The 27,376-nt window shown below is 38.8% G+C and overlaps 1 protein-coding gene across 1 annotated transcript in view; it reads left to right on the top strand.

Moving 5' to 3' along the window:
* LOC149801983 (hillarin-like) overlaps nt 1-27,376 on the top strand; it is a 77,005-nt gene that overhangs the window by 12,789 nt on the left and 36,840 nt on the right. Inside the window, exon 2 of the mRNA XM_089954372.1 lies at nt 24,769-24,849. Coding sequence (XP_089810498.1) covers nt 24,769-24,849 — 81 coding nt within the window. The remainder of the gene's footprint in view (nt 1-24,768; nt 24,850-27,376) is intronic.

Below are 27,376 nucleotides of genomic sequence, written 5' to 3' on the forward strand. Positions count from 1 at the left end.
ATGGAAGGACGAAAACTAGCTTTAGTGCCTTACAAACGATGGATGGAATACCATCGGTGGCAAGAACAACGCACCCGCATTTACCTCCCAATCCCAATTTGAGCGAGATGTCCCAGTTACAACACGAATTGCAGTCCTTGATGGATCGCCAAGATTTGTCCGAAACAGAAAAATCGCAAAAGTACGGTCAACTCTTGCAACGACTGCAACTCTTTCACCAGAAAGCTTTAGACGAAACAGCTCTACCCACTCTGAAAGATTTTAAGACCTTGATGAAAAGTCCAGCACCATCACCAGTACCAGTACCAGTACCAGTACCACCAGTACCAGTGACCAAGACAGAAAAAGGAGAAGAAGAAGAAGAAGGGTTTCAAACTCCACCAGAAAAAGTACGCAAGTTAACAACACCACCTACCTGCAGAATTGGATGGATTAGAAAGATGATGGCCACCCCTTCTTCATCACAAGAGAAAAAGAAAGTGAAGACAGAAGTGAAACAAGAACCGATATCCCCCGCTCAGACATCCTCCTCTTCGACACCTATTGCCGGCCGCACGCGCAAAGCATTGCAATCCAAGAAAGTACCCCAAGAGAAAAAGAGTAGCATCCTCCAAGAGTGGGTGTCTTATTAACACAAAAAATAAAAATGGAAAAAGTCTTAGCCAGCATTTACTACGATCCCTCCCATCCTGCAGGTTACGCAGGAGTTCAAAAATTGTATCGTGCTGCCAAAACGCGGCTGAAAAGTCTCCGTTTACCTCAAGTGCAACGATGGTTACAAGAACAAGCTACCTACACTTTACACAAACCCATTCGACGCAAGTTTGCCAGAAGTCGCACCCGAGTGGAAGGCATCGATCATCAATGGCAAGCCGATTTAGCCGATGTCTCTCATTTGGCCAGCTACAATCGTGGCTACAAATATTTGTTTTGTGTCATCGACGTCTTTTCGAAATTTGCTTGGGTCGTACCCTTGACTTCCAAATCGAGCAGCGAGTTAGTGCGAGCCCTGCAACGGGTGTTGAAACAAAGCGGTCGTCACCCTCTTCGATGGCAAACGGACAAAGGTACCGAATTTCTGAACCAAGCTTTCCAAAAAGAATTAAAGAAACGTGACATTCATTCTTTTACCACCGAGAATCCCGAAACCAAAGCCAGCATCGTGGAACGTTTTCAACGCACTTTGAAAGAACGCATGTGGAAATATTTTACGCATCACCACACTCTGAAGTACATCGACATCTTACCGCACCTGGTGCAAGCGTACAACCAATCTTACCATCGAAGCATTGGACGTGCCCCGCAAGACGTGACTCCAGAGAACGAAGTGTTGGTGTTTGAGCGCCTGTTTGGTACGTCCCCGACGAGGGCTGTCCACAAGAAAAGTGGAGAGTTGGCCGTAGGAGATTGGGTGCGCATTGGCAAAACCAAACGCACTTTCGACAAAGGTTACTTACCTAACTGGACGACCGAATTGTTTCGCGTCACTGGACGAGTGCATGGCCGTCATCCTGCCGTCTATAAATTGGAAGACATGAACGGAGAGGTGCTCAAAGGAACGTTTTATTTGCCCGAGTTACAACGTGTCACCAAAAAAGAAGACGACGTGTACGACATCGAAAGCATTCTCGAACGCAGAACCCGTAAAGTGGGCAAAGGACGTGTCAAAGAAGTCAAAGTACGTTGGAAAGGATATCCACCCAGTTTTTATTCTTGGATCGACGCTTCGCAAGTCATCGACTATAAAAAGAAGTGACCATCATGCCCTTTCACACAGCAGACGCAGCTACGTCGACCACTCCTCCTTCACCTAGTTCTTCTGTGCAAGATTTACAAAAACAACCCTTGTGGGTGTGGTGTGGAGAACGTGCGCCTAAAACGCAAATCGTCTTTTTCTGCCAAATCTTCGTGGTATATTGTGTCATCGGGGCAGCCATCGCCAATTTGAGTTTGCAACAAGGAGACAAACAATTGTGGACCATTTTATTGATCAGTTGCATCGGTTACCTGCTTCCTAATCCCTCCCTGAAATTCACCTCGAACTGGAACCCCGGGAACCTTGTGTCCAGTGCCAGTGCCAGTCACCACTTCAATCACAACCAGAACCCCATTTTAGACGGAGACACGCCTCTGAGGTCCAGTAACCCCTCGGACAGCCACAGAACTCTGGAATTATGAGTCACCAAAACCAATTTTACTTAACTTTACCCAGTGACAGTTCCATGGAGGTGTTTCCCAAGAACACGTTGTGCTGTTACATGGCCAAATTACCTCAGGCCATCCAGTTAGATCACGAAGCCCATTGGGAAGTGGCTTTAGTAGAAATGATTCACCCGACCCAAGTCCTCAATGTCCTTCCCAATCAAAATTTTTTTGATGTTGAAGTTCATGACGAGCAAATGCAACAGTGGATGGATAGCAATGTCAAATATGACAAGAAAACCCGTACACAAAAGTACACCACCTATCACTTGTTCATTCCCCCAGGCTATTATTTTAGTGGTCAACATTTGGTCAGCACCATAACCTCCAGGTTTAATGTCGTGTTTCTGAAAGCTTTGGAGCATGTCAACAAAAATGTCACCATGGAGTACCACAAAGCAGCTCATCGCTTCTTGATGAAATTTGAACGGAGTAAAATCATGTCCATTTTATTTTGTCCTGAATTGTTTGACATGTTGGGCGGAGACATGGACACGAGAAAGACCATGATCAAGAAAAACGAATTACCCATCGTTTACGACAACGAGTCTCTTAGCAAGTTATTTCGAGCCCCGGTAGAACTGAACCAAGGACTGAATTTGATGTTCGTGTATTCCGATGTGGTGGAGTACAACTTGGTGGGACACACCTCCGTACCGTTACTGCGTGTCATTCCTTTCAAAGTAGATTCTGCCACAAACGCTGACGAGGAAGGTGGAAACACTTACCACGTCCACCGCGAATTTGTCCATCCTCACTATTTGCCGGTCAGCAAGTCGTATTTGGACACGGTCAACATTGCTATAAAAGGAGATTTGGGACAAAATATTCCATTCACCAAAGGAAAAGTCACGGTGAAACTCCATTTTCGAAAACGGTTCTCTCACGACTCTTAAGTCATGTATCCAGTGTACCGAGGGGTTGCTCGACAGCGAGGACACGGCTTAGGAGATATGTTAAAATCGGCCTTTCGTTCGGTGGCCCCGGTGTTGAAACCGATGGTGACACGCGGATTGCACGCCTTGAAAGATGCGGCACTGACGCAAGGCAAAGAATTTCTCCAAAATGTCATCATCGACAAACAAAACCCTAAAGAAGCCTTCATGAGGGCAGGCAAAAATGTCTTGCTGCAAACGGGCAAAGACATTTTAGGCCAACGAGAAACACCTATAAATGCCCTGCACGCTACCGAGTCAGGCATTCAGCAAGGACAAGGCAGAAAGAGACGACGAAGAAAACACCCTTTCACCAGACTTCAAGCGAGAAAGGCCAAGAAAAGAAGAACCGTTCGAGACTTAGACGTTTTCGATTATTGAGAAAAGAGACAAAAAAATGATGCACCGAGAATCTTGCGCTTGTTCCAAGACGGAACTGGATCTGTTTGCCATGCCCCCCACGATGATGACGATGCAAGAATCCCAGTGGGTGGAATTTCACCCCGTCTCGTCACTGACCGATTCCGCTCCCATCGAGTTTGAAATCAAAGGACAGCCCGAAGATTACATCGATCTGAATAGCAGTTACTTGTACCTGAAAGTCAAAATTCTAGATAAGACTGGAGGTGCTATAGACGATGAAGCAGTAGCTCCCGTCAACAATTTCATGCATTCCTTGTTCAGTGGAGTGGACTTGTACTTGAATAACAAACTGGTCAGTAGCAGCATGGATACTTACCCTTATCGTGCCTACCTGGAAAATCTCTTGACGTACGGAATAGATGCCAAGAACACTCATCTCAATGCCTGTGTGGTATGGGAAGCTGACGAACCTACCAAGTTTGAAATATTGGAAACTGATGAAAAGAAAGACAACAATGATGGATTTGTAGAACGAAGAAAGAGAATCACGGGAGCCGACACAAGTTTAGAACTGATGGATCGTTTGCATTTGGACATGTGGTTGCAAGAAAAGTATTTGCTGAACGGGGTGGATGTCCGTCTGAGACTGAATCGTAGCAGTGCCGCTTTCCATTTGATGGCTGATAGTGACGGTTACAAAACCAAAATCCTAGAAGCCAGACTCTACGTACGCCGTGTGGAAGTGTTACCTAAAGTGGGAAACGACATCAATCAGACGTTGAGCAGAACGACTGCCAAGTATCCCATACGACGCGTGGAAGTGAAAACCTTCACCATTCCCAAGGGACAGCGATCCATGATCGAAGATCATCTGTTCCAAGGACAGTTACCCAAACGTTTGATCGTTGGTATCGTCGAGAATACAGCCTTCAACGGAGCTGCCGAAAAAAATCCTTTCTACTTTCAACACTTTGGCGTGTCCAAAATCGAAGTCAGTCGCGATGGCAAGACCTTGTGTACCCGACCTTTCGAACCTGACTTTACCAAGAAGAATTACTTGAGATCGTACTTGTCCCTGTACGAAGCCACCGGACAGTTAGGAACCAATACCAGTCACGGTATTACGTACGAGGATTATGCAGGAGGCTACGCTTTGTGGGCTTTCGATTTCACTCCAGACCAAGGCAGCGACGAGGGACATTTCCACCCTATAAAATCCGGCCAGATTCGTGTGGAAATTCAGTTTAAAGACCGAGACCCTGATGAAACGGTGAACGTCATCCTGTATGCAGAATTCGACAATACCATAGAAATCAACAGTTTGAGAGAAGTCATCCTAGATTACTAGAAACCATGGAAGACTGTTATCCCTCTTTACCTAGTGGAGAAACTTTTAGTGTTGGATTATTGTTAAAAAATGTTAGAGTTGTTGTTGTTTAGTGTTAAGTGATTTTTGAATAAAAAATGTTGTGTTTTGAAAAAATTGTTTGATGTTATATTGTTGGATTATTGTTTAAAATGTTAGAGTTGTTGTTTAGTGTTAAGTGATTTTTGAATAAAAAATGTTGTGTTTTGAAAAAAATGCCTTTGTGGTTTGTTTAGCTATAAGAATGTTGGATTGATGCTCTTTGATTTCTTACTATCCCTCTCATGACACTCACTGAACGTTGCGGCTCGAAAACCGTGTGGGGGATGTTTTCCTTCACGTCCGCGCTTTGACTTTAAGAACCGGGGTTGTTTCCAGTCTAACCATCCATTGTCGACTCATCCTCGTAAGAAGATGTGCTCCAAACTAGCTAAGCTCAACGAAGGCTACGTGAATTTGCATAGGGTCAGACACAGTCTGATACCGAAGCCAGAAGAAATAGAGAATGTGAGAATGTTAAAAATCACTGAAGACCTGATAGAAGAGCTCTTCAGAGAAGAAATGAACAGGGAAAAAGAAGAATGGACAGAGTAGTACAGACTTCAGAGACAGCAGCAACAGCAGCAACAACAACAACAGCAGCAGCAACCTGAAGCTGACAGAGGCTTTGTCGATTGTCGTATCGACACCAAAGAGTTCTTCTTCTCTTTTCGAAGAAGCAGACCTATCGCCAGAAAGTCTATCCTCAGAGGACATCGCATTCTTAGAAATTAAAAAAGAATGCCATAGCAAACAAAAAAACAGCCCTTTTCAGGGCTACCCAATACTCTAGAAAAGAAATAACAATCCATTTGCCAATGTGTGTAGGTAGAGTAGTGTGAAAATAAACACTAACTCTTTTTTAAAAAAATGTGAGGGTATATGTTTGTGTTTGCAAGTGGTTAAGTAAGTTGGTATGGATAGTAGATTAAAATGATGTCTTTTTTTTTGGTGTTTGAGGTGTAAATTTGGGGTTAGATTGGATTGCTTTGCGTATGTGGATAGTCTATTGAAGTGATTTATAAAAAAAATTTAAAATAGTGATGGGTAGCATAAAAAAGTGAGTGAGTGTTTCTTTTAGGTCCGCGCGTTGTTGTTTTTTGGTTATGATCTAGGTAAGATCAATTTTATGTTTTAGGGGGATGTTTTCCATCACGTCCGCGCTTTCACTATAAATTGAAACTCGCTGGGCAGTCTAGCTACCCTTGTTGATTGATCAACACAAGAATGAATAGCAGAATAAGCAAACTTCTTGAACTCCAGATACATCTGGAATATGTCAGGCGCCTGTTAAATGAACTGGCCGCGGAGGCTATAGTAGAAGAGGAAAGAATGAAGAACGAAGAAGAGGAGAGAAGACAGAGGGAAGAGGAGGAAAAGAAACTAGAAGAGAGGATGTCGTACAATATTCCCGAGACAGAGGATTGGGGTGTTGAAGCGAATCATCCTCCCTCTGCGCTCCCCACAAGAAAGGTGAAAGGAGACTGGGGAAGAAGATGCGTGTGTGGCGCCAGGCCAGGAAGGTGCAACCATTAGATAGGTGCATCTGGAGTTCAGAAAAAAAACACAGCCCTTTTAAGGGCTACCCAATACTCTAGAAAAGAAATAACTATCGATTTGCCAATGTGTGTGTGTGTGTGTGTGTGTAGGTAGAGTAGTGTGATTATAAACACTAACTCTTTCTTCATAGTGCGAGGGTATGTGTTTGTGTGTTTGTGTTTGTAACTGCTCACGTACGATTGTGTGGATAGTAGATTATGGATTTTGTTTATTGTTTCTTAGCATATGTGGAGAGTATAGTTTTGGTTTTGCAACCGCTCACGTACGATTGTGTGGATAGTAGATTATGGATTTTGTTTATTGTTTCTTAGCGTATGTGGAGAGTATAGTTTGGGTTTTGTAACCGATCACGTACGATTGTGTGGATAGTAGATTATGGATTTTGTTTATTGTTTCTTAGCGTATGTGGAGAGTATAGTTTGGGTTTTGTAACCGATCACGTACGATTGTGTGGATAGTAGATTATGGATTTTGTTTATTGTTTCTTAGCGTATGTGGAGAGTATAGTTTGGGTTTTGTAACCGCTCACGTACGATTGTGTGGATAGTAGATTATGGATTTTGTTTATTGTTTCTTAGCGTATGTGGAGAGTATAGTTTGGGTTTTGTAACCGCTCACGTACGATTGTGTGGATAGTAGATTATGGATTTTGTTTATTGTTTCTTAGCGTATGTGGAGAGTATAGTTTGGGTTTTGTAACAGATCACGTACGATTGTGTGGATAGTAGATTATGGATTTTGTTTATTGTTTCTTAGCGTATGTGGAGAGTATAGTTTGGGTTTTGTAACAGATCACGTACGATTGTGTGGATAGTAGATTATGGATTTTGTTTATTGTTTCTTAGCGTATGTGGAGAGTATAGTTTGGGTTTTGTAACCGCTCACGTACGATTGTGTGGATAGTAGATTATGGATTTTGTTTATTGTTTCTTAGCGTATGTGGAGAGTATAGTTTGGGTTTTGTAACAGATCACGTACGATTGTGTGGATAGTAGATTATGGATTTTGTTTATTGTTTCTTAGCGTATGTGGAGAGTATAGTTTGGGTTTTGTAACCGATCACGTACGATTGTGTGGATAGTAGATTATGGATATTGTTTATTGTTTCTTAGCGTATGTGGAGAGTATAGTTTGGGTTTTGTAACCGCTCACGTACGATTGTGTGGATAGTAGATTATGGATTTTGTTTATTGTTTCTTAGCGTATGTGGAGAGTATAGTTTGGGTTTTGTAACAGATCACGTACGATTGTGTGGATAGTAGATTATGGATTTTGTTTATTGTTTCTTAGCGTATGTGGAGAGTATAGTTTGGGTTTTGTAACCGATCACGTACGATTGTGTGGATAGTAGATTATAGATTTTATTTATTGTTTCTTAGCGTATGTGGAGAGTATAGTTTGGGTTTTGTAACCGCTCACGTACGATTGTGTGGATAGTAGATTATGGATTTTGTTTATTGTTTCTTAGCGTATGTGGAGAGTATAGTTTGGGTTTTGTAACAGATCACGTACGATTGTGTGGATAGTAGATTATGGATTTTGTTTATTGTTTCTTAGCGTATGTGGAGAGTATAGTTTGGGTTTTGTAACAGATCACGTACGATTGTGTGGATAGTAGATTATAGATTTTGTTTATTGTTTCTTAGCGTATGTGGAGAGTATAGTTTGGGTTTTGTAACCGATCACGTACGATTGTGTGGATAGTAGATTATGGATTTTGTTTATTGTTTCTTAGCGTATGTGGAGAGTATAGTTTGGGTTTTGTAACAGATCACGTACGATTGTGTGGATAGTAGATTATGGATTTTGTTTATTGTTTCTTAGCGTATGTGGAGAGTATAGTTTGGGTTTTATTATATGAAATGAGAAAAGTAGGGGGATGTTTTCCTTCACGTCCGCGCTTTCACTATAAGAACCTACAGTATTCGTCGTTCAAACCATTCTACAAAGAAGATGGCTTCTAACCAAATGGACAAAATACAAACATTGCAAGACGTTTTAGACAACTTAGGAATGATGAAACAGATGTTAATAAGACTCGTTGAAGACCATTATTCCTATAGTCCCCATCGTGTAAAGATGGAAATTAATAACTTGAGAAAGGTAAAGGACAAGATAAGTGGTGTAATGAAAGAGATAAAGGAGGAGAAGGAGGATGAAGAGGAAAGGATAAGGATGAGAGCATGGAATGAAAAAATTGAAAAAGAAGAAGAAAATGAAAGAGGAAGAAAGAAGAGGAGGAAGAGAAAAAGAAAGAAGAGGAGGAGAAAAAAAAGAAAGAAAAGAAGAGAAAGAGTGTTGGAGATAAAATAAGAAGTTGGTGGAGAAAAAGAAGAAATTAGAAGCAGAAGAAGAAGAAATCCCAAAGGCCCTTTTCAGGGCCAGCCATATTTCTCGAAAAGAGATAGCCTTTCCATTGCCTACCCTTTTTTAAATTTAAATTTAAATTTAAATTTAAAAAAACTTTTTTAAAAAAAAAATCCCATATTCAATTCCCCTTGTCCCTAGACAAACCCAAACTCTATTCCCATGTTCAATTCCCCTTGTCCCTAGACAAGCCCAAACTCTATGTTAAATTCCCATTGTCCCTAGAGTGGCCCAGGGGTGTTTTTAATGCTAAGTCCCATTGTCCCTAGGGTGGCCCCATTCACTACTTACGTTCTCATAATCTGATATATTATGTATTACAAGAAAGAATGAAAATGGCTTTTGAACTAGGGAAACTGTTCTGAAATCACATGATTTATACTGAAGCTACATCAGCATTGTTGGCAATGCAAGTTATTTGACTGCAACATTTTTGTAGACACATCGAATGAATTTGTAAATACAAGTCATCTATCATAAAGGGGTATCGAAGCTTTGTCACGAGAAGCAACATAAATTGCAGCTGTGATGTCTGTAATATCGTTATCTAGACTGTCTGATATCTCAATTAATTCAATTTGTATACGTGAGACGGTGGGCGGGGCTTAAGGCAATAGTGCAGTTATTCATATCGTTATCAAAGTGGTGACTATTTGACAACTCTCGCTCGTGCGTGTTTGCTTTGAAATGCTGATCTGCACTTCCAGGATGATTTCAAATATGGGGTATGAAAATAAAAATTATTAATTAAACATATTTGACTTTCACGCCACACTCAATTTTCCGATCTATCAAAATAATTTGACACGTACGCCACCTACAAGAGGCATATTTTGAGGTTAGTTCTTCACTGCCACAGGCAGACAGCAAATACCACAGCTGAGAAAAAGTTAGAAAGGTAGCTAAGAAGGTTAAAATGTGACTAACCAATATAAAAATCCACGTATTCTCCCGCTTTCTAATTGTGTCATTCTTACATATTTGCATCTATTTTGTTCGTTCGCTTCCGTTTCTGATGTAGTCATACGATTATCTACATTCATACATGCAGTAATGTTGTGTGATAGCAAAATAATTCTACTGCCGAGTAAATTGTCAAGAACAATTAAATGCAAATTGCCCACGCTTACTACATTAAGTATTTTTCCTTTCACTTCAATACCCCTAGACAAACCACGCACACTATTCATGATAACAGTCATCTATACCTAAGTGTCTCACCTTTTTTAATCGCCTGCTTTCTGTACTTTCGTTGACTGTTCTCAACTCATATATTTCACATACAGAGTGATAACTGTGCACGTGCACGTACGGGAGATGATACGGGTCACACATTTATTTGCCGATGTCAAACTGGCCCAGTATTTAATTAAATGAGTCTGTATTAATTCAGTATAGTGACGACGACGATGATGATGATGGTGATTTTTATAATCAATGCATGCCACATAAATGGTATATGACGTAGTGATCCCATTAAAGAGTGCTCTTAAAACTCACTTATTTCGACTGCAAGAACAAACTTAAAGACCTAATAATGTTTCCTACCTTAAATATTTCAGCACGTTTTTTTTTTAAAAATAATGTTTTCTAATTTCATGGTGGTTTTTTTTTGGTGGTAATCATGTCATTATATATGCTTTTTAAAAAATGCTATAGGTGTTGTCTAATGTTGTAAAACGCTTAGAGCTTCTAAAGATTAGGCGCTATACAAAGTCCTCATTATTATTATTATTATTATCTATAAGGCAATTTGTTTGAAATACTTGATAATATCGATCTGGTTTTATATTAGATGTAGACAGAAAGATTTCAAAACATTGATATGATCGTTTTAAATGATGTTCTCCAGCACCGGAAAATCTAATTCAAGGCGTGAACAATTTATTAGAGTTACCAAAAGAATTGAAACACTGTGCAACACTAACTTCTGAAACAATGGTGTACATTTGAAAACGCGAAAAGAAAAAAGGTGTGTGATACATTGATTTAAAGCGTTACATACATTTAGTTTTAAAATTGACACAACACCCCCACCCACCAAGAAAAGAAAAATTTACAGAATTGTCTTGCTTGAACAGGAACCGTTGGCTTAAACCTTGCATACAGTTCAATGCAAGTTTGAGACAAAAAGCCACTAAAAGGCCAGATAAAGATATTTTCAAACGGAATAAGAGCACTGTAATTGGTAAATAGTTTGAGAATACAATGAAAATTAAAAGAGCAGTAAAACTGTTTACAGCTGAATCAAACGTTTTCAAATGTCCAAATGACATATGATTTGCCAGGAGAACAATATTAGATGAAGCATTGGTGTCATTCAGTCTGAATAACAAAAAAGATGAAAATAACCAAACCGAGTTTTTATGCCATTTAGTCCGAAAAACCTAAAGATAAAATAACCAACCGATTTTTGGCTTCACTGATTTTGAACAACAGAAAGATGAGATAAGCTAAATTAAAACTGGTGTTATTCAGTCTGAAAAACAAAACGATGAAATAACCGAACCGTTCTTTGATGGGTTTACAGTATTAGAACTAAGCAAGTGGTTGATGTACGAATTCTATTAAGATTTCTTTTTTTCATATATAAATACGGTGATAAAATAAAGCTATTCACGACTGATAATAATTCATTATACATTCATGTTGAGACCGAAAACACTTAAAGTGACATGAACAATACATTTTAACAGTGAATGAAGGATAACATAAAATTATATGACACCAGTGAATACTACGCAAAATGAATAAAACTAATCATTCACATTTTATAAGTAAGCTAACCAGCTAACCAATTAATGAGTTTCTTAATTAAGATAAAAACTTTTTCATTCAGAGCTGTTAAAGATCAAAAGTATGATGAATTGCGAATGTTGCGTTCTACTTACTCTCCCTACGACTACTCAAACTTCACATTGAAACACTTTGCTGATTGTGAGACGCAGCATTAACCACCCGCCGAGGTCAGTGCAAGTAGATTGAAGAAATGCAGGTTCTGGCTCACCTAGCTCTACGAGCTAAGCGATGAGTACTTTCCCATGGATCTATACTTCTGTGTTGTAGGGTTTCTGGCTCACACATTTTTGTCTTGAAAATGGCTCACTGCGTTATGAAAGAGCTACTGTGTTAGAGATGTGTTTGTAGTATAGCGAAGATGGAGTTTCCGAATTGGCCAGGGAGTGTGGATCGATTGGAATTGAGAAATGAGAGCAAAAATGATATACGTAAGTGAGGAGGAATCTCAGGAGTGGTTGAAGCGTGCGAATGAGTTGATAGCGTATGCGAATAAGGATTTGAGTTATGTGTCTGAGCTGATCTAATGCGATGAGAGTAAAAAAGAGGAGAATGAGGAGTGGGTGAAGAACAGTCACATACGTCAACGTCCTGGCAACGTCCATCCACCACGAGGTCTGAAAAGCTTTCCCATCAGCGTAAGGGTGTCAACTGCTCCCCCAAGGATTTGTCAATATTCGCATAATTTACAGTCTCCCACGCACATATTTCTTTCCACGCGAAGGTCCTCGCAGCTCGTATCGAGCTCTCAGTGCCTGCAATGGTACATTGTGTATACAAATCCATGATATTAAGCTCGAATACCTCGACTTGATCATGTGTCAATTATTTTTTGGTCGACACTCTCCATTTTGGCTTTGCACTTAAGACACCACAAGTTCATGGATGCTATATGAGGAATGGATATTATTTTGGAAAATGTGTAATTTATAGCGATAACACCTTTTCGACGAGGAATTTACCTTTATGCTTTATCTGGCTGTAGTCGACACATAACCATCTACAGGTGCTATCATCGACGTTTTGTTAAGTTGTAACGAGTTATACACAACCCCTTTATGCGCTGTTTGGAGATATCAGGAGGACGTAAGCCAAACGAGTCGAAATACTCCACATAGTCACAATGATGACTGTTGACGCTGGCGACCCAGTGTGTGTCATGTCAATCGTAATAATCTGTATGTTAATGACGCAGCTCTCGTTTGATGTGATGCGTTCGGGAAGTTGATCTTTAGAAAAGACACATCTGAAACACTGTATGCTGGATCTTAAGATGTTCTCAAGATCTAAGTTGCTTCACACCTTTTCTTCCTCATGCCCTTGCCACGCATGGTTCCCGTCAGCAGTCCTTTTCCGAGGCCGAGTAATCCTGGCAGTAAAGATCCAGCGATCCCTGCTAAGAGAGGTCCTGTAAATCCTCCTTGTTTCGACAGCTGAGACTCTAAGTTCAGGTAGCTTGTCGATGCGTCAGCATGTCTATCAGGTCTGATTGCTGCATTCAACATCACCGAGACAGATCTTTTGTGCGTGGCTGCCACATCAATACATTGTTACTGCTTTGGTGACACGGTGATTTCGACTGGAACGCAGGACATGGTGTTATATGAAACGAAATTATTTGTATCGTTTTATTTTAGCACTGGTCGAGGTCGCGATGGCTCGTTTTTGACTAGCTCCTTTACCCATCTCTGCCTTTTGAGCAACTACGGTAATGGCTCCCGTGGCTGCAGCCAGTGCTAACGGTGCAATGAACGAAGCCAATAACTTAAGAGTCATGGTCTTGAGATAGGAAATGATCTCATCAACTATTCCCTGACCGTTGCATTTTGATCTCTGATGTTTATTGCGCCGAGTCATTGTCTATTCAAGGATATTCATTTTTCCGTTCGACACGTTCAAGGTCATGAATCAGTGGCCATCGCGTAACAGACGTAATTGCGATCATCAGCCGAATTGCTAATAGTTCATCGGATCTCGATGTTGGCAGGAGAGTCTTTGAGACGTTCGGAATGTTTGGAGACATCGAAGTGGAAGTTAGCAAAATCATTCAGCGAGACCTGTATTCCTGTGTCAATGTCTTGGTACTTCTGTATGGCTTCTATCGGCATCATGTAGGTGGGAGAATATTTTCGTGTAGCAGCAGCGAAGTTGCACGCAAGTTTGCGCTCTGGATACTGTCTAAACTTAATTCGAACGTGAATGCGAGTAAGTGCCAGATTCTTAAACACGTGTTTGTTTTTCGTTTGGTTATCGCGCTGCTCTGCCCGCCGATTTGCCATGAAGACATATCTGGGAAGTTTGATGATTGGATTAATAGAGACTCTCCATGACGTGGTCTTCTGAGTACCCGTGAACTGCTGAATATAGATGCAATGTTATTCGAAGTAGGTTTTTGGTGAATCTGGCCAGAGTCGATTCCAGCTCCAGCATGTGCGCCGGGGAGGCTGTGAATTGGGAAGCCCACAATGATTGACAAACACAAGAACGATAGAGTAACCAGTAGTGCTAAACCTCACCACATGCCTAATCATCGTGCGTACGCTATGCACCTCTCCATCCGTGTTAGTTTCGTAACGACTTAACATGGGATACACTTTCTACGTCATACTTAATCTTGGCCAAGAACGCGTTGATCAACGCTGAATTGTTTTTGGGTTGCTGGGTATTTCTCTTTTTCTCGTAGAAATATATAATCGTGCTGATGTTTTGTTCACCACAGCACTGACACACCTGGGATTGAACTCGAACACCTTCCTGACAGCCCAAACAGGGTTTCATATCTGGACTTCTACGCTTGATAAGATCATGATGCTGTGCTCAGTACTCTCTCATGTATGACTTGTTTCACTTTTCCGTGCTGCATTGAGGTAGCTACTCACACTGACGTATTACACACAGAGGTATTTTGCTGTAAAATAGATTAAATTTGTATCAAGCAATTAAATAAATAATTACAAATGAACAAGCAATTAAAGAAATAAAAGACGCGATTATATTATATAGCAACTCTATCATCGCAAGGAAAGACTAGAATCTTTCCTAGTATCAATTGAACCACGGAAAGCAGATTCAGAGAAAGAGCTTATCCTTCGACATGATATTGCTCGTCGACTCGTTACAGGGTATTCACGTACCTAATCCCAGATCGAATGCCGCTCTGCACGAGTTAATCGAACGAGTCAGAGGATACCTCAAGGCGATGCCAAAACAAACCATCCTGCACGTCGCGAGCTCTTCAGTAAGTACAAGGCACTAGCGAGACGAGAGTTCTTCACCACGCGGCAGTACATGAAGCAACTACGTGACAAGTACAAAGCACTCACGGGCAAAACCGCTCAGTCTTCCAAACTCCTTGAAGTCATTATGAGATCGTCAAGTGATTGCGACGAGCTGATATCGAGAAGAAAACTACCCGAAATCGATCCTCAAGCCCTTCAATATCAATGACATCAGAATGAGAGCCGTCAGCTCCCGTGATGCACAGAAAAAGCGTACGGAGGTGCTGATAAAGGATTTATTTACGATAAAATTCATGTGCAAGAGCGAGAAGTCGAAAAGTAACACCTCCAGCGCATTCTAGAACCTACTGTAGATGCAAAACTGCGTACACACGTGACCATCAAACTCGGAGTAGTTCTCAACGTTTCTCTGGTCAAGGAACACAAGAATATAGACGTGTGGATCAGAGCCAAATCGCCTATCGTGTATGGCAGTGACGATTTCAGTCACATTGTCGATGTCGCCTGGTAGTTTATCCAGCGTCGTATCAAAGACTATCAAGAATCTAAATCGGCATGGATCTATGCCGGAGTCAATTGTGTCTCGTTTCAAACTTCCAAACTCACTCCTCTTCAATGAAGTAAGTACATATCTCTACCCAAGCAATCCTAGCTAACAAAGAGTACATCAATGTCAAACACAACGTTGACCTATGCCTCATCTGGTCTATACTCTCAACATTACATCCAACCGAGGACAATGCAGATCGCGTCTGCAAGTACATGCCGTATTTTGATACACTCAAAACCACTGGAATCATCTCTCCAGCTTCAGTCAGAGATGTTCCTAAACTAGAAGCGCTCAACGAAAGACACTTCATCAATGTATTTGGACTCGATGAAAAAAAAAGCAGGTTTTAAGCAGTTCGTGGTCTATCCCATGTTGATCTCCCCCACAACCTCACAACGTATCATCAATTTACTTTATTATCAAAATCATTTCGTGTACATGAAAGCAGGTTATGTTGATCTCAGTACACAGAACATAAAATAATAGATATTTCTGCTATCGCTTCTTACAATGCTTTCCTCAACAGCAGCGACTACACGATCACGTCAAATCAGGACACGGCCAAGTACTAAAAACCGTTCAGATACCACGCAATGGAACACTGCAGTTGGAATACCACTACAAAAAATACCGCACACGTTTTACATCGTCTTTAATTCGGAAGCGATCCTTGAAAAGGTACAAGGACCCTCTCCTGATCCAAACCATTAGTTTACTAAAGTGGAATACAAACACATTCCCTGCGCGATTAGCTGTAAAACTTGCCGTTCTGTCGATGAATAGTTGTCCTCACCCTATCGTCAGCATCGTGGTGGTGACTGCATTCCATGGTTCTTTGAGCGACTCGTCGAGGAATGAAAACGCATCCAAGCTATTCGAAACAATCAAGCCAAGATGATTCCACTCACACCACCACAACTGAGACAGCACAAATCAGCACAGCGATGTCACAGCTGCGAAAAGTGCTTTCAGCATCATGAGAAAATGGTCAGAGACCATAGCCATGTCACTTCAAGTTATCGAGGAGCCGCTCAAGATCACTGTAATCTTGGCAACACCCAATCATCCAAGTATCAAATTACTTCTCTCCGAAGTGGGAACCCAGATCAAATGCATCTCCAACAACTGAAAAGTATATGTCGTTCTCAGTTGGACCTTTCTGACTCATCGATTCGTTTCAGTTCATGGCGACATCGCTAGAAGCCCTCGCAAAAAACTGTCATCAGTTTGCGTGAACAGCAAAAACATATGCCGTCTCCAACCATAAATACATGAAACAATACGATCACACCCAACCCTCCACCTATAACATCTACCTCGACACCAACAACCTCTATATGTGGGAAATTTTCTTTGGATCACCAGAGAACAGTTTCTTGAAGAAAGACAAGCGGGATAGCACGACGACTGAGGCTATTTTGTAGAAGTCAATCTGGAGTATCCCACCCCATCTGCACGACGCTGACAATAATTATCCCTTCAGCGCTGAATCCATTCTTGTCAACCAGTCGATGCTCTCTCCACAACTCCAGCAGAAGCGCCAATTTAGCCTCGGAGATGTTAAAAAAATGTCCTACCTTATCTCCACCACAAAATCCACTACAAAATCTATCATCGACAACTCGATCAAGCTCTCCATCATGGATTTTGTTTTGCCAAGTTGACAGAGCACTCAAGTTTAAACAATCACCGTTGATAAAACCCTACATCGACTTCAACAGGACACAATGAGCCCAATCCACCACACCTTCGACATATCTTTAAACTCATGAACAAAACCAAGGAAAATATTCGACATCGCCAAGAAGTTACAAGTTTTGAAATACCGCATTAGACAGAAGAATATTGTAATAGATAACTGGCAAGAGTGATTGACAGAGTGTACCAGTTTAACGTTTTGGAAATGGTCGGGAATGTGTATATATGTATATATGTATGTATATATATATATATATATATATATATATATATATATATATATATATATATATATATATATATATATATATATATATATATATATATATATATATATATATATATATATATATATATATATATATATATATATACATATATATATACATATATATATATATATATATATATATATACATATATATATACATATATATATATATATATACATATATATATACATATATATATATATATATATATATATATACATATATATATATATATATACATATATATATATATATATATATACATATATATATATATATATACATATATATATATATATATATATATATATATATATATATATATATATATATATATATATATATATATATATATATATATATATATATATATATATATATATATATATATATATAGTCAGTGCAATTACCTGGATTTATTACAACGGGTATAAATCTTATTGTACAGAAATGTTGGACAGATGATAATTTGGTAACACTGGTCAACAGTGAAATCATTACTGACTTGAAAAGGCCCTAATCTGTAGTATTTTGGTGTGCCGAACACGAATATAACCGTGAAAAATTTGTATTGGCTCTCGTTTTGAAGATATTCATATACCTCATTTTCTATGTTTCACTGTGTAAATTTCTCCAGTAGGACTGCAGCAACATCCGGAATAATGATGTAACATTGCATAATACCATCATGCTCACATCATCCACAGTTGATTGCATCATTTTCTGATGCAATGCAATACTAATGCCATGCGGCTGCTGAAGTAAGTTGACGTCAGCAGTGTACTATACATGTGTAGGCCTATTATACTAATGCCAGGCGGCTGCTGAAGCTGACGTAAGCAGTGTACTATATAAAGCCCAATCAGATAGGTTCAGCATTTAAAATATTTTAGACGTTGTGCGAGACAGTTCAAGCTACTGTTACATAAAACTTATTATTTTATCCATTTACGTACAATAAAGAACAGTAATGCCTCGAAAGTGTGTTAATACCGCGGACAATTTTTGCTATATTTGTGGGGAAGTGACATTTGCCAACCAGAAGAAAAGTATCAATTCTCAAGTGAAGAAGGCATATCATCTTTACTTCGGATGCAAGGTTGGTGACCAAGACAAGCCTTGGGCTCCGCATATATGCTGTGCTACATGTACAACACAGCTTTCACAGTGGTTGAATTGCAAAAGGTCATCAATGCCGTTTGCAGTCCCAATGGTGTGGAGAGAGCCAAGCAACCACCTAAATGACTGTTACTTCTGCTTGGTTCCTCCTCTTTCCGGCGGAATAACGAAGCGAAAAAAGTCGAGAATAGTCTACCCAAACATTCCGTCTGCATTGAGACCAGTTCCACATGGTGGGGGACTTCCTATTCCAGAACCTCCAGCAGAATATTCTCTTGATTCATCTGACGAAGACAAAGGTGAGTCGACCTGTTCTTCTCCTGGTCCATCAGCATGCAGTGATCCAGATTTTCACTGTGGTGCATCATCAACCCCACACAGAATAACACAGGAAGAACTAAATGACCTGATTCGTGATTTGGACTTACCAAAGAACAAGGCAGAATTGCTAGGATCAAGACTCCAACAATGGAATCTTCTAGAAGAAGATGTCACAATTACTGCATATCGAAAGCGCCACCAGCAATTGGAGCCTTTCTTCAGAAAGGAAAGTAATCTGATATTCTGTTCCGATATTGAGGGCCTCATGAATGCTTTAAAAATCACTCATGACCCACAAGAATGGAGACTATTTGTGGACTCTTCGAAACTGAGTCTCAAGGCTGTGCTTTTGCACAATGGAAACATTCTTCCATCTATTCCAGTAGCGTATGCTGTCCACATGAAAGAGACATACGATAACTTAAGGCAGCTACTGAATTCCATTGAGTATAACAAGTACAGCTGGCACCTCTGTGGTGATTTGAAGGTAGTTGCCCTTTTAATGGGACTGCAGCAAGGATATACAAAATACATGTGTTTCTTATGCGAGTGGGATAGCCGAGCAAGGGAAATGCACTACATGAGGAAGGAATGGACTCACAGGCAGAATGTAGCCATTGGAGAGAAGAATATCCAACACCCAGCTCTGGTTGAGGCTCAGAAAATCTTGCTACCACCCCTTCACATCAAACTAGGTTTGATGAAGAACTTCGTGAAAGCCATTGACCGGACTTTGCCAGCATTCCGATACCTGCATGAAAAATTCCCTCGACTCAGCGAAGCAAAGATTAAAGAGGGAGTTTTTGTGGGTCCTCAGATTCGAGAGCTTTTCAAAGATGACCGGTTCAACAACTTGCTGGAAGGTGACGCGAAACAAGCATGGAATGCTTTTCGCCTAGTTTCTACAAACTTCCTCGGAAATGTTAGGGCAGAAAACTATAAGGAACTAGTAGAAGACATGTTGATGAAGTATAAGAAACTTGGCTGCAATATGTCTCTAAAGATTCACTTCCTTCATTCCCATTTGGATTTCTTTCCTAGCAACTGTGGTATTGTTAGTGATGAACACGGCGAACGTTTTCATCAAGATATCGCAACAATGGAACAAAGATACCAGGTAAAATGGTCCACTACAATGCTGGCTGACTACTGCTGGACACTCCTCAGAGATGCTCCCGAACAGCTGTACAAGGGACAGGCGAAGAAATCTAAGATGTAGTCAATGACTTGATTTTTTATAGGTAGGCTATTACAGTTGACCTTTTACTATTGGAATGCATTTCGTTATGTAAACATTAATTTCTTGCAGATTACAAAAAAACTAGAGCCAATTTTGCAATTTGACTGTCATATTCGTGTTCAGCACATAAAAATTGATAAGAATTGACTAATTTTATTTCAGTAACATGACTTTTGTAAAAATTTGTTATCCAGTGTAATCGAGAAAGTTTTGTATATAGTCTCTATCAGATTTCGGAAAATCTGAGTTACCGCAAGTAATCACTACACAAATTATCATGCTATGAGATTCTTTTAAAAACATTTATTGAAGCTTAAAACCTAACTGATTTGCCGTAATATCAGACGTGAAGTCAATGTACATTTTTAGAGCATCTGCATTTTGTTTTCTGTTCATTTAAAAGTGAATACCCCCTTAAACATTAGCTAGTGTTAGACCTTTATGTGCAATTGGATCCAATGTTCTTCTAAATCAAACCAGATACAATGGCTAACAATGGCAAGTTGATAACACCTATATTAGTCATTTCTGTGTTACTTTGTTGTTCATCAACCAAAGACATGGTGGAGTTTGATTGAATTTAGCAAAACTTAAATCATGTTTAGTGGATCTTCTATAGTTACTTTTATGGAACAGCACGTGCTTATGGTAATATTGGACAATGATCTGTTAGCATCTGTAAGTATAATGGTATTCTAGACTTCTTTCCATGCACGTCAGATTCAAGTTCATCGGCTCCTGATTTCAAGTTTCTCAAATTTATTATTTATGATGCCATGTTGTTTTGTCCTATCCGATACAGGTGACAACAAATCTTAGTGATCATTAAATGAAACTGAATGCTTGGATTTACAATATATTCAGTGTTGATTTTTGATGCACGACCTATTGACAATTTAAATGACATCCCAACATTCCGATGTATGCATCTTGGAAAAACTCTTGTTCTTTCCTTAAAAGTTAAACTTCTTTCTTTCAAATTAAATTCACGTGAAAGGTTTTTAAGTTGTCTTCGAATCTGAGTTTTATGTGGATCTTTTGACACTTGGAAATTGAAGATCACAAGACAAAACGTTGAATCAAAAAGACGTCTAACTTTATCATTGAAGAGAGTCGTTGTTTTCTAATCTTTTGATTTATAAGACTTTACTGCACGGAGAGCATCTGCCCATGTAACTGAAACTCTTGTATCTTTGGTGGTTAAAGCCAAGAATGCATCAGTAGCGAAGCATCCATTACAAATTTAATTATTATAGTTTCATTGTTTTATGTTTTAATTAATATATTTAAATGTTGTTAAACTAATACTCAATGCAGAGAACGACAAACGTATCTTAAATGACAAAAGCCAGGCGAAGTATCTAATTCCCTTTGATGTCATTCGGTTCAGTTTTAAGTTGTCGACGTTTTTAAGAGGCAGAAATCTGCTGATTAATTTAAATTACGAAATGATTTAAATTTTTTAGCCGCTATAGCATTTGTCTATATTTCATAAGTCTTCTAGAGTTGTTTTATTCAATTTTTATAGCCATTTCTCAGCAGCGTTTTACCGGTTTTCTCTTTGTATATTCGATTTGAAACAGCTATGTAACTTTTCTGTAGTTTTTTTTTCTGTAGAAATGTGGTAAATGATGCTTTTGTCCCAATTCGTTTCCTGAGTTGATTTTTGCAAGGGCCTTTCCGGGGAACTTTTCCGATCTTTATCTTTGTCCGCTATAAAAACATATCAACAATTGCTGAGTGTGAAATTTTCGTCTGAAAAATTTAAAATTATGCCTAAGCTAACATATATGTGATTAATGCATACGTTCGAACATAAGTTAATGATTCTGCTCGTGGTTTTCAGAGGAAAGGCATGAATGTTCTGATATGATCTATGGAGGGAATACAGTATTCTATAACTATTTTGAAATACTAGTTATAAAAGTGGACTCAGACTTTTTAAGCAAATATGCAGTCGATATTTCTAAAAATAGCAAGGTTGAAATGTACATTAAATTCATATCAAATTTTATACTTTAGTTAATGACTGTTAGGGACATTTATATCATATATTATTTTATAATATGGTTTTAAGTCATTTGGGTTAATGATATTTGGTTTTTAATTCTTTAATGCAATGGCTGGCTTGTGCTATAGTAAGAGTGCACGTATCTCCTTTCTTCATTCATAAATCAAGGTTATTGCCAAGTTCATGTCAACAACTATTTCGGTCAAAGTAGGCCGGTGAAATATTTGAATGAATTCATGTCAACAATGCATGCATAATCCTTGGAGGACATCTGTACTGTAGAGATGCCATACATATCTTAGTTATTGATAGGCTCAACAATAAAAATGCCAGACCATGACTGTTATGAACTTTCACAATACAGAACTGTAAATACCTGGAGTCTTTTCTAGTAATTCCGAATTGTAGATTTGATGCGCATATAGATGACTATATAAATGAATTTAAGCGCAGTGTTCTCAAACTTCGGTTATACTCCAGTTTTGTGAGAGTAATGAAAAGAATTTGTTATTTATTAATAACTTGTTCGTTGAAATTGCAGAGCGAAAACACTATTTATTCCAAATAGAAAGCACCTTGCTGGACTATTGTGAAATTATTGAAGGGCTTGGCTATTTCATTAAATTCATTGGAATACGTGAAACATTCAAGGACGTTAGTGACATTCCATTTTCATTGGATTACCTTGAAGTTCAATTTTTAGAGATTTTAACAGTGTTTCTTCACTGGTGCTAGCACATAAGCACATTTTTACTTTCATTCTGAATACTTTTGTATTATTTACGGAATACTGTGAAACTGAAAACACGTTTAGTAATCTATATATATATATATATATATATATATATATATATATATATATATATATATATATATATATATATATATATATATATATATATATATATATATAACTAATAATTCATGCATATTGTATGTTATTTTCAATTATTCCACTTTGTTTGATTTTATATTTTAGGGAAATAAATTTATATTTTGGAAAAGTGCTAGCTTGTTGGGTTTTACCTTGTCTTATTACATTGTGTAAGCCACAAGACGCAACAATTACCTAAACAGAAATGCCCACTAGAATGTACGGCTGTAAAAAGCAACGGAAAGAAATTACCTGACATCACTGAGATCCTAATCAACAATTTTGAAATGGGTTAAGACAATTGGAATCTAAAATCGATGCATATTTTTAATGAAATGTAAAAGTACAATATTCACTTGCAGACAAAGAGAATGCTGTTCGACGATTATTCACGGAAGAAGAGGACGAGATGGAAGGATATAAAGAAGCTGTTTAATTGCAGCCTGAAAAATAAAACCTGTTAAAATAGAATTCAAACTCGAACGTCATAACAAACTCCTTAGATATAAATACCTCATAAAACGATCGACGAGAGAACAATAATCGTGGGAAAACTTCATTACTAAATAAACTAGACAAAACTAGAATTAGGAATTATAAAGAGCTTAATATATTTTGTCACTTATTTGGTTTGATAAGCCAAAAAAAACCGGCATTATATGCCTGGAATTACTTGTGATGTGTTAAGTTGGTTGCTTGGGTGTGTGGGACAAATTACTTTTTTGGTCAACACAAAGTACAATTTGTTTTTGGAAGTCGAGGTTTTGATTTCTTATAGTTTTGATTACATATATAAAGCTAGCATCTGGCAAGACCAATTGTTAACAGCCTATAGCATCTCCTGCAAACATTAGTGTCACCATAAATGAATGTGTATAAAACTGGAAATAAACAAAACGTTGTTTTTAATACTTCTTCAAGAAACAAGTGACCTGATTGATTCTTTTGGATTGAAGGAACCATTTAGTAAAAACTACAACTTTTCTAATCATCTACTTGTGTCAAAAAGGCACGTTAGCCCGGCAGCCACACTCCCGCTAATAACTGCGGACCAAATGTTTAATTGCGATTTGAAAATGACACTTTAATGAAGACGAAGTTGGACCAGTCCTTATCTGATTTTATCAGTTCTTTGTGTCGCAAATATATATTACTCACAAAAATTTTTTTTACAGTAGGTCCTAAGACTACGTGCCTAACTAAAATGCATCGATATGTAATAGAGACAAATATTAATTTTTTGTTATGTATTTCTGTCTTTGCATTTGTTTTTTATCACCTTTAAAGAACTTTTCTGCAATATCTTTTGAAGTCAATGTCAAATCTTATCGAACTACTTTTTTATATTGACAGCCTTTATACGATTATATTAAGCTTTTTAACTTTACCATATTAGCACCATACGTTTGCCCGATACTATAAAGCTTTTACTAATACACTATTAAATACTGCACAATATGTCAATATTTAAATAAAATGGCAATTTTGTTTATTTTATTGATATCGAAAACACTGTCGTAAACATGATGCTCCATCATGTATGAGTATACTTCTGTATTTCTACCTTAAGCACAGCGTACGAAGAAACACATCAGCACCTGGTAAGCTCGAGCAAACGATCATCGTGTTTAGAGATGTTTCTTTCCTTTTCCTACCATATAACCAACTTGGCCACAGGTCTTCTCCATTAAAAGGGTCATTAGTAGATACTTTTTATGTGCCCTCAATTCTGAACATACACTGTATAGTATGAAGAAATCAAACATTATTGTTATTACTTTTATCTATTATAGAATCATTATTGACTTATTTGCAGGACGAACTACCCGCGGCAAGGCCAGCTGATTTATCTGAACAGTTGCCAAAGACGGTTAATGAAGAAAGCGAGGAGGATAGGGTATGAAATTTTGATTAAATACATTTTATATTATGTGCAATGATTCATAGATGTATAAAATAGTATGCTGTTATATATATATATATATATATATATATATATATATATATATATATATATATATATATATATATATATATATATATATATATATATCGCAGCACCGTTGACATGATCTTCGCAGTGACACAAGTCCAAGAGAAGTGCCTTGAGCAGAACATGAATCTGTATGCTGTCTTCGTGGACCTGACAAAGGCTTTTGATACAGTCAACAGAGACGCACTGTGGGTAGTACTCAAGAAACTTGGTTGTCCTCAGAAGTTTACCAACCTCATTCGGCTCCTCCACGTTGACATGACTGGAGAGATTCTCTCAGACGGTGAACGCTCTGAGAAATTCCCAATATCTAATGGTGTCAAACAGGGCTGTGTACTTTCTACGATACTCTTCAACCTCTTCTTCGCACAGGTACTGTTCCATGCCATCCATGACCTTGACATTGGCATCTACATTAGGTATCGCCTGGATGGATCAGTGTTTGATCTCCGTCGCCTAGCTGCAAAAACAAAGACGCTAGAATGACTCATCATTGAAGCACTCTTTGCAGATGACTGTGCCCTCATGGCCCATGAAGAGACTCACCTACAGGCAATTATGGACAGATTCTCTGAAGCCTCCAACTTATTTGGACTCACAATCAGCCTAGGAAAGACAGAAGTCCTCTTCCAGCCCGCCTCAACCACTGTCCCCTCACAACCCTGTATCACCATTGGCGACACGCAGCTGAAGAATGTGGACAGTTTCAAATACCTTTCGCAGCACAATATCTAGTGACGGCTCCCTGGACAAAGAAATCACTGCGGGGATTCAAAAAGTCAGTCAAGCACTCGGACGACTTCGAACCAAGGTTTTGCAGCACAAGGACATAAGCCTGTCAACAAAGATGAAAGTGTACAATGCAGTTGTCCTCACGTCTCTCTTGTATGGCTGTGAAACGTGGACACTCTACCGAAGATATATCAGTCAGTTGGAACAATTCCACCAGCGCTCCCTGAGATCCATTATGCGAATCAAGTGGCAGGACCGAATCACCAACCAGGAAGTCCTTGACAGAGCCAACACAACAAGCATCGAAGCCAAACTAATCCAGGCCAAGCTTCGTTGGACTGGCCATGTCATCCGCATGGATCAAAGCAGAATCCCAAAGCAGTTGTTCTATGGCGAGCTAGCCCAGGGAAACCGAAACCAAGGCCGCCCTCATAAGAGGTACAAAGACAACCTCAAGATGAACATCAGATGGACAGACCTCCAACCCCGCCAGCTCGAGCTCGCTGCCTTAGACAGAAGCCATTGGCGAGCGCTGACCAGAAAAGCCTGTTCCACCTTTGAGGATGACCGCCGCCAGCGTCTTGCTGCAACTCGGGAGAGACGTCACAGAACTGTATCACAAATACCACCAACCACCGGTGTCCCATGCCCCACCTGCAACCGCCTGTGTGCATCGGAATTTGGACTCAGGAGCCACATGCGCGTCCACCGTTGAATGAGATCGCACAACTTGTCTTCCTCGACTCGAGATACTACCATTATACTATTATATATGCTCAAATAAAGAGTATAAAAAAGAAAGAATGTAAACAACAAGCTTTGAAAAATTTTTGACAAATAATTTATTTCCCTGGAAAAGCACTATAAAAATGAAAAAAAAAATAAATAATGAGAACTTACGGTTTTAAGAATCAATTCCAAAAATAATCCAAGAAGAATCCACGAATAAAAGTTTAGAAGTCCTAATAATGAAATGTTTTAATGAATTTAAGTTCGAGTCCCGACGAAGAATCCAAAATGGAAGGCGATGACGTATACTGTAGTTAGTATAGAGCTGATGTGTACAGTCCTTTGTTATTCCACAATCAATAATATTTCCGGTGTTTGAATTTCAGAATAAAATTTAAATAAATGTCTTTGTCCAGTAACTCTATGAGCACTCAAATATTTCCAAGAAAAATAATTACTCTTTTAGAATCCAACGAATTCGAATAAAAATTCAAATGTAATTATCAAACTGGTCACAAACAGAAGAAAACAACTTGACATCAAGTGTTTAAAAGCCCATACTGATCTCTCTCTCTCTCTCTCTCTCTCTCTCTCTCTCTCTCTCTCTCTCTCTCTCCCTCTCTCTCTCTAAGCATCACTATTAAAACTAACTAATGCGAAATTTCGGAAAGCAGATTATTGCGAAATGGAGGCTGTTTACATATATAAAGTCACGTAGCCCCAGTATGATCGTGATAAAAACCAATCATTTTACTCCGAGAATAAAATCAAGTTGTTTACTCCTCACACTGATTTCTAAATCAAGATGGGGAACTAGATCAGATTTCGGTGTTTACAACTAAGGAGTCACGGTCATACTATTTTCTGAAAAATTTCGAGTTCCTAGCAAACAAAACTACATTATTTTGACATCTAATAAAATTAGAAATAAAAAGATTTTAAAGCATATAAACAATTAAATTAAGTCAAA

The sequence above is a fragment of the Sinohyriopsis cumingii genome, chromosome 4 (genome assembly GCF_028554795.1).
Source record: "Sinohyriopsis cumingii isolate HCF-2022 chromosome 4, ASM2855479v2, whole genome shotgun sequence".
Classification (NCBI taxonomy): domain Eukaryota; kingdom Metazoa; phylum Mollusca; class Bivalvia; order Unionida; family Unionidae; genus Sinohyriopsis; species Sinohyriopsis cumingii.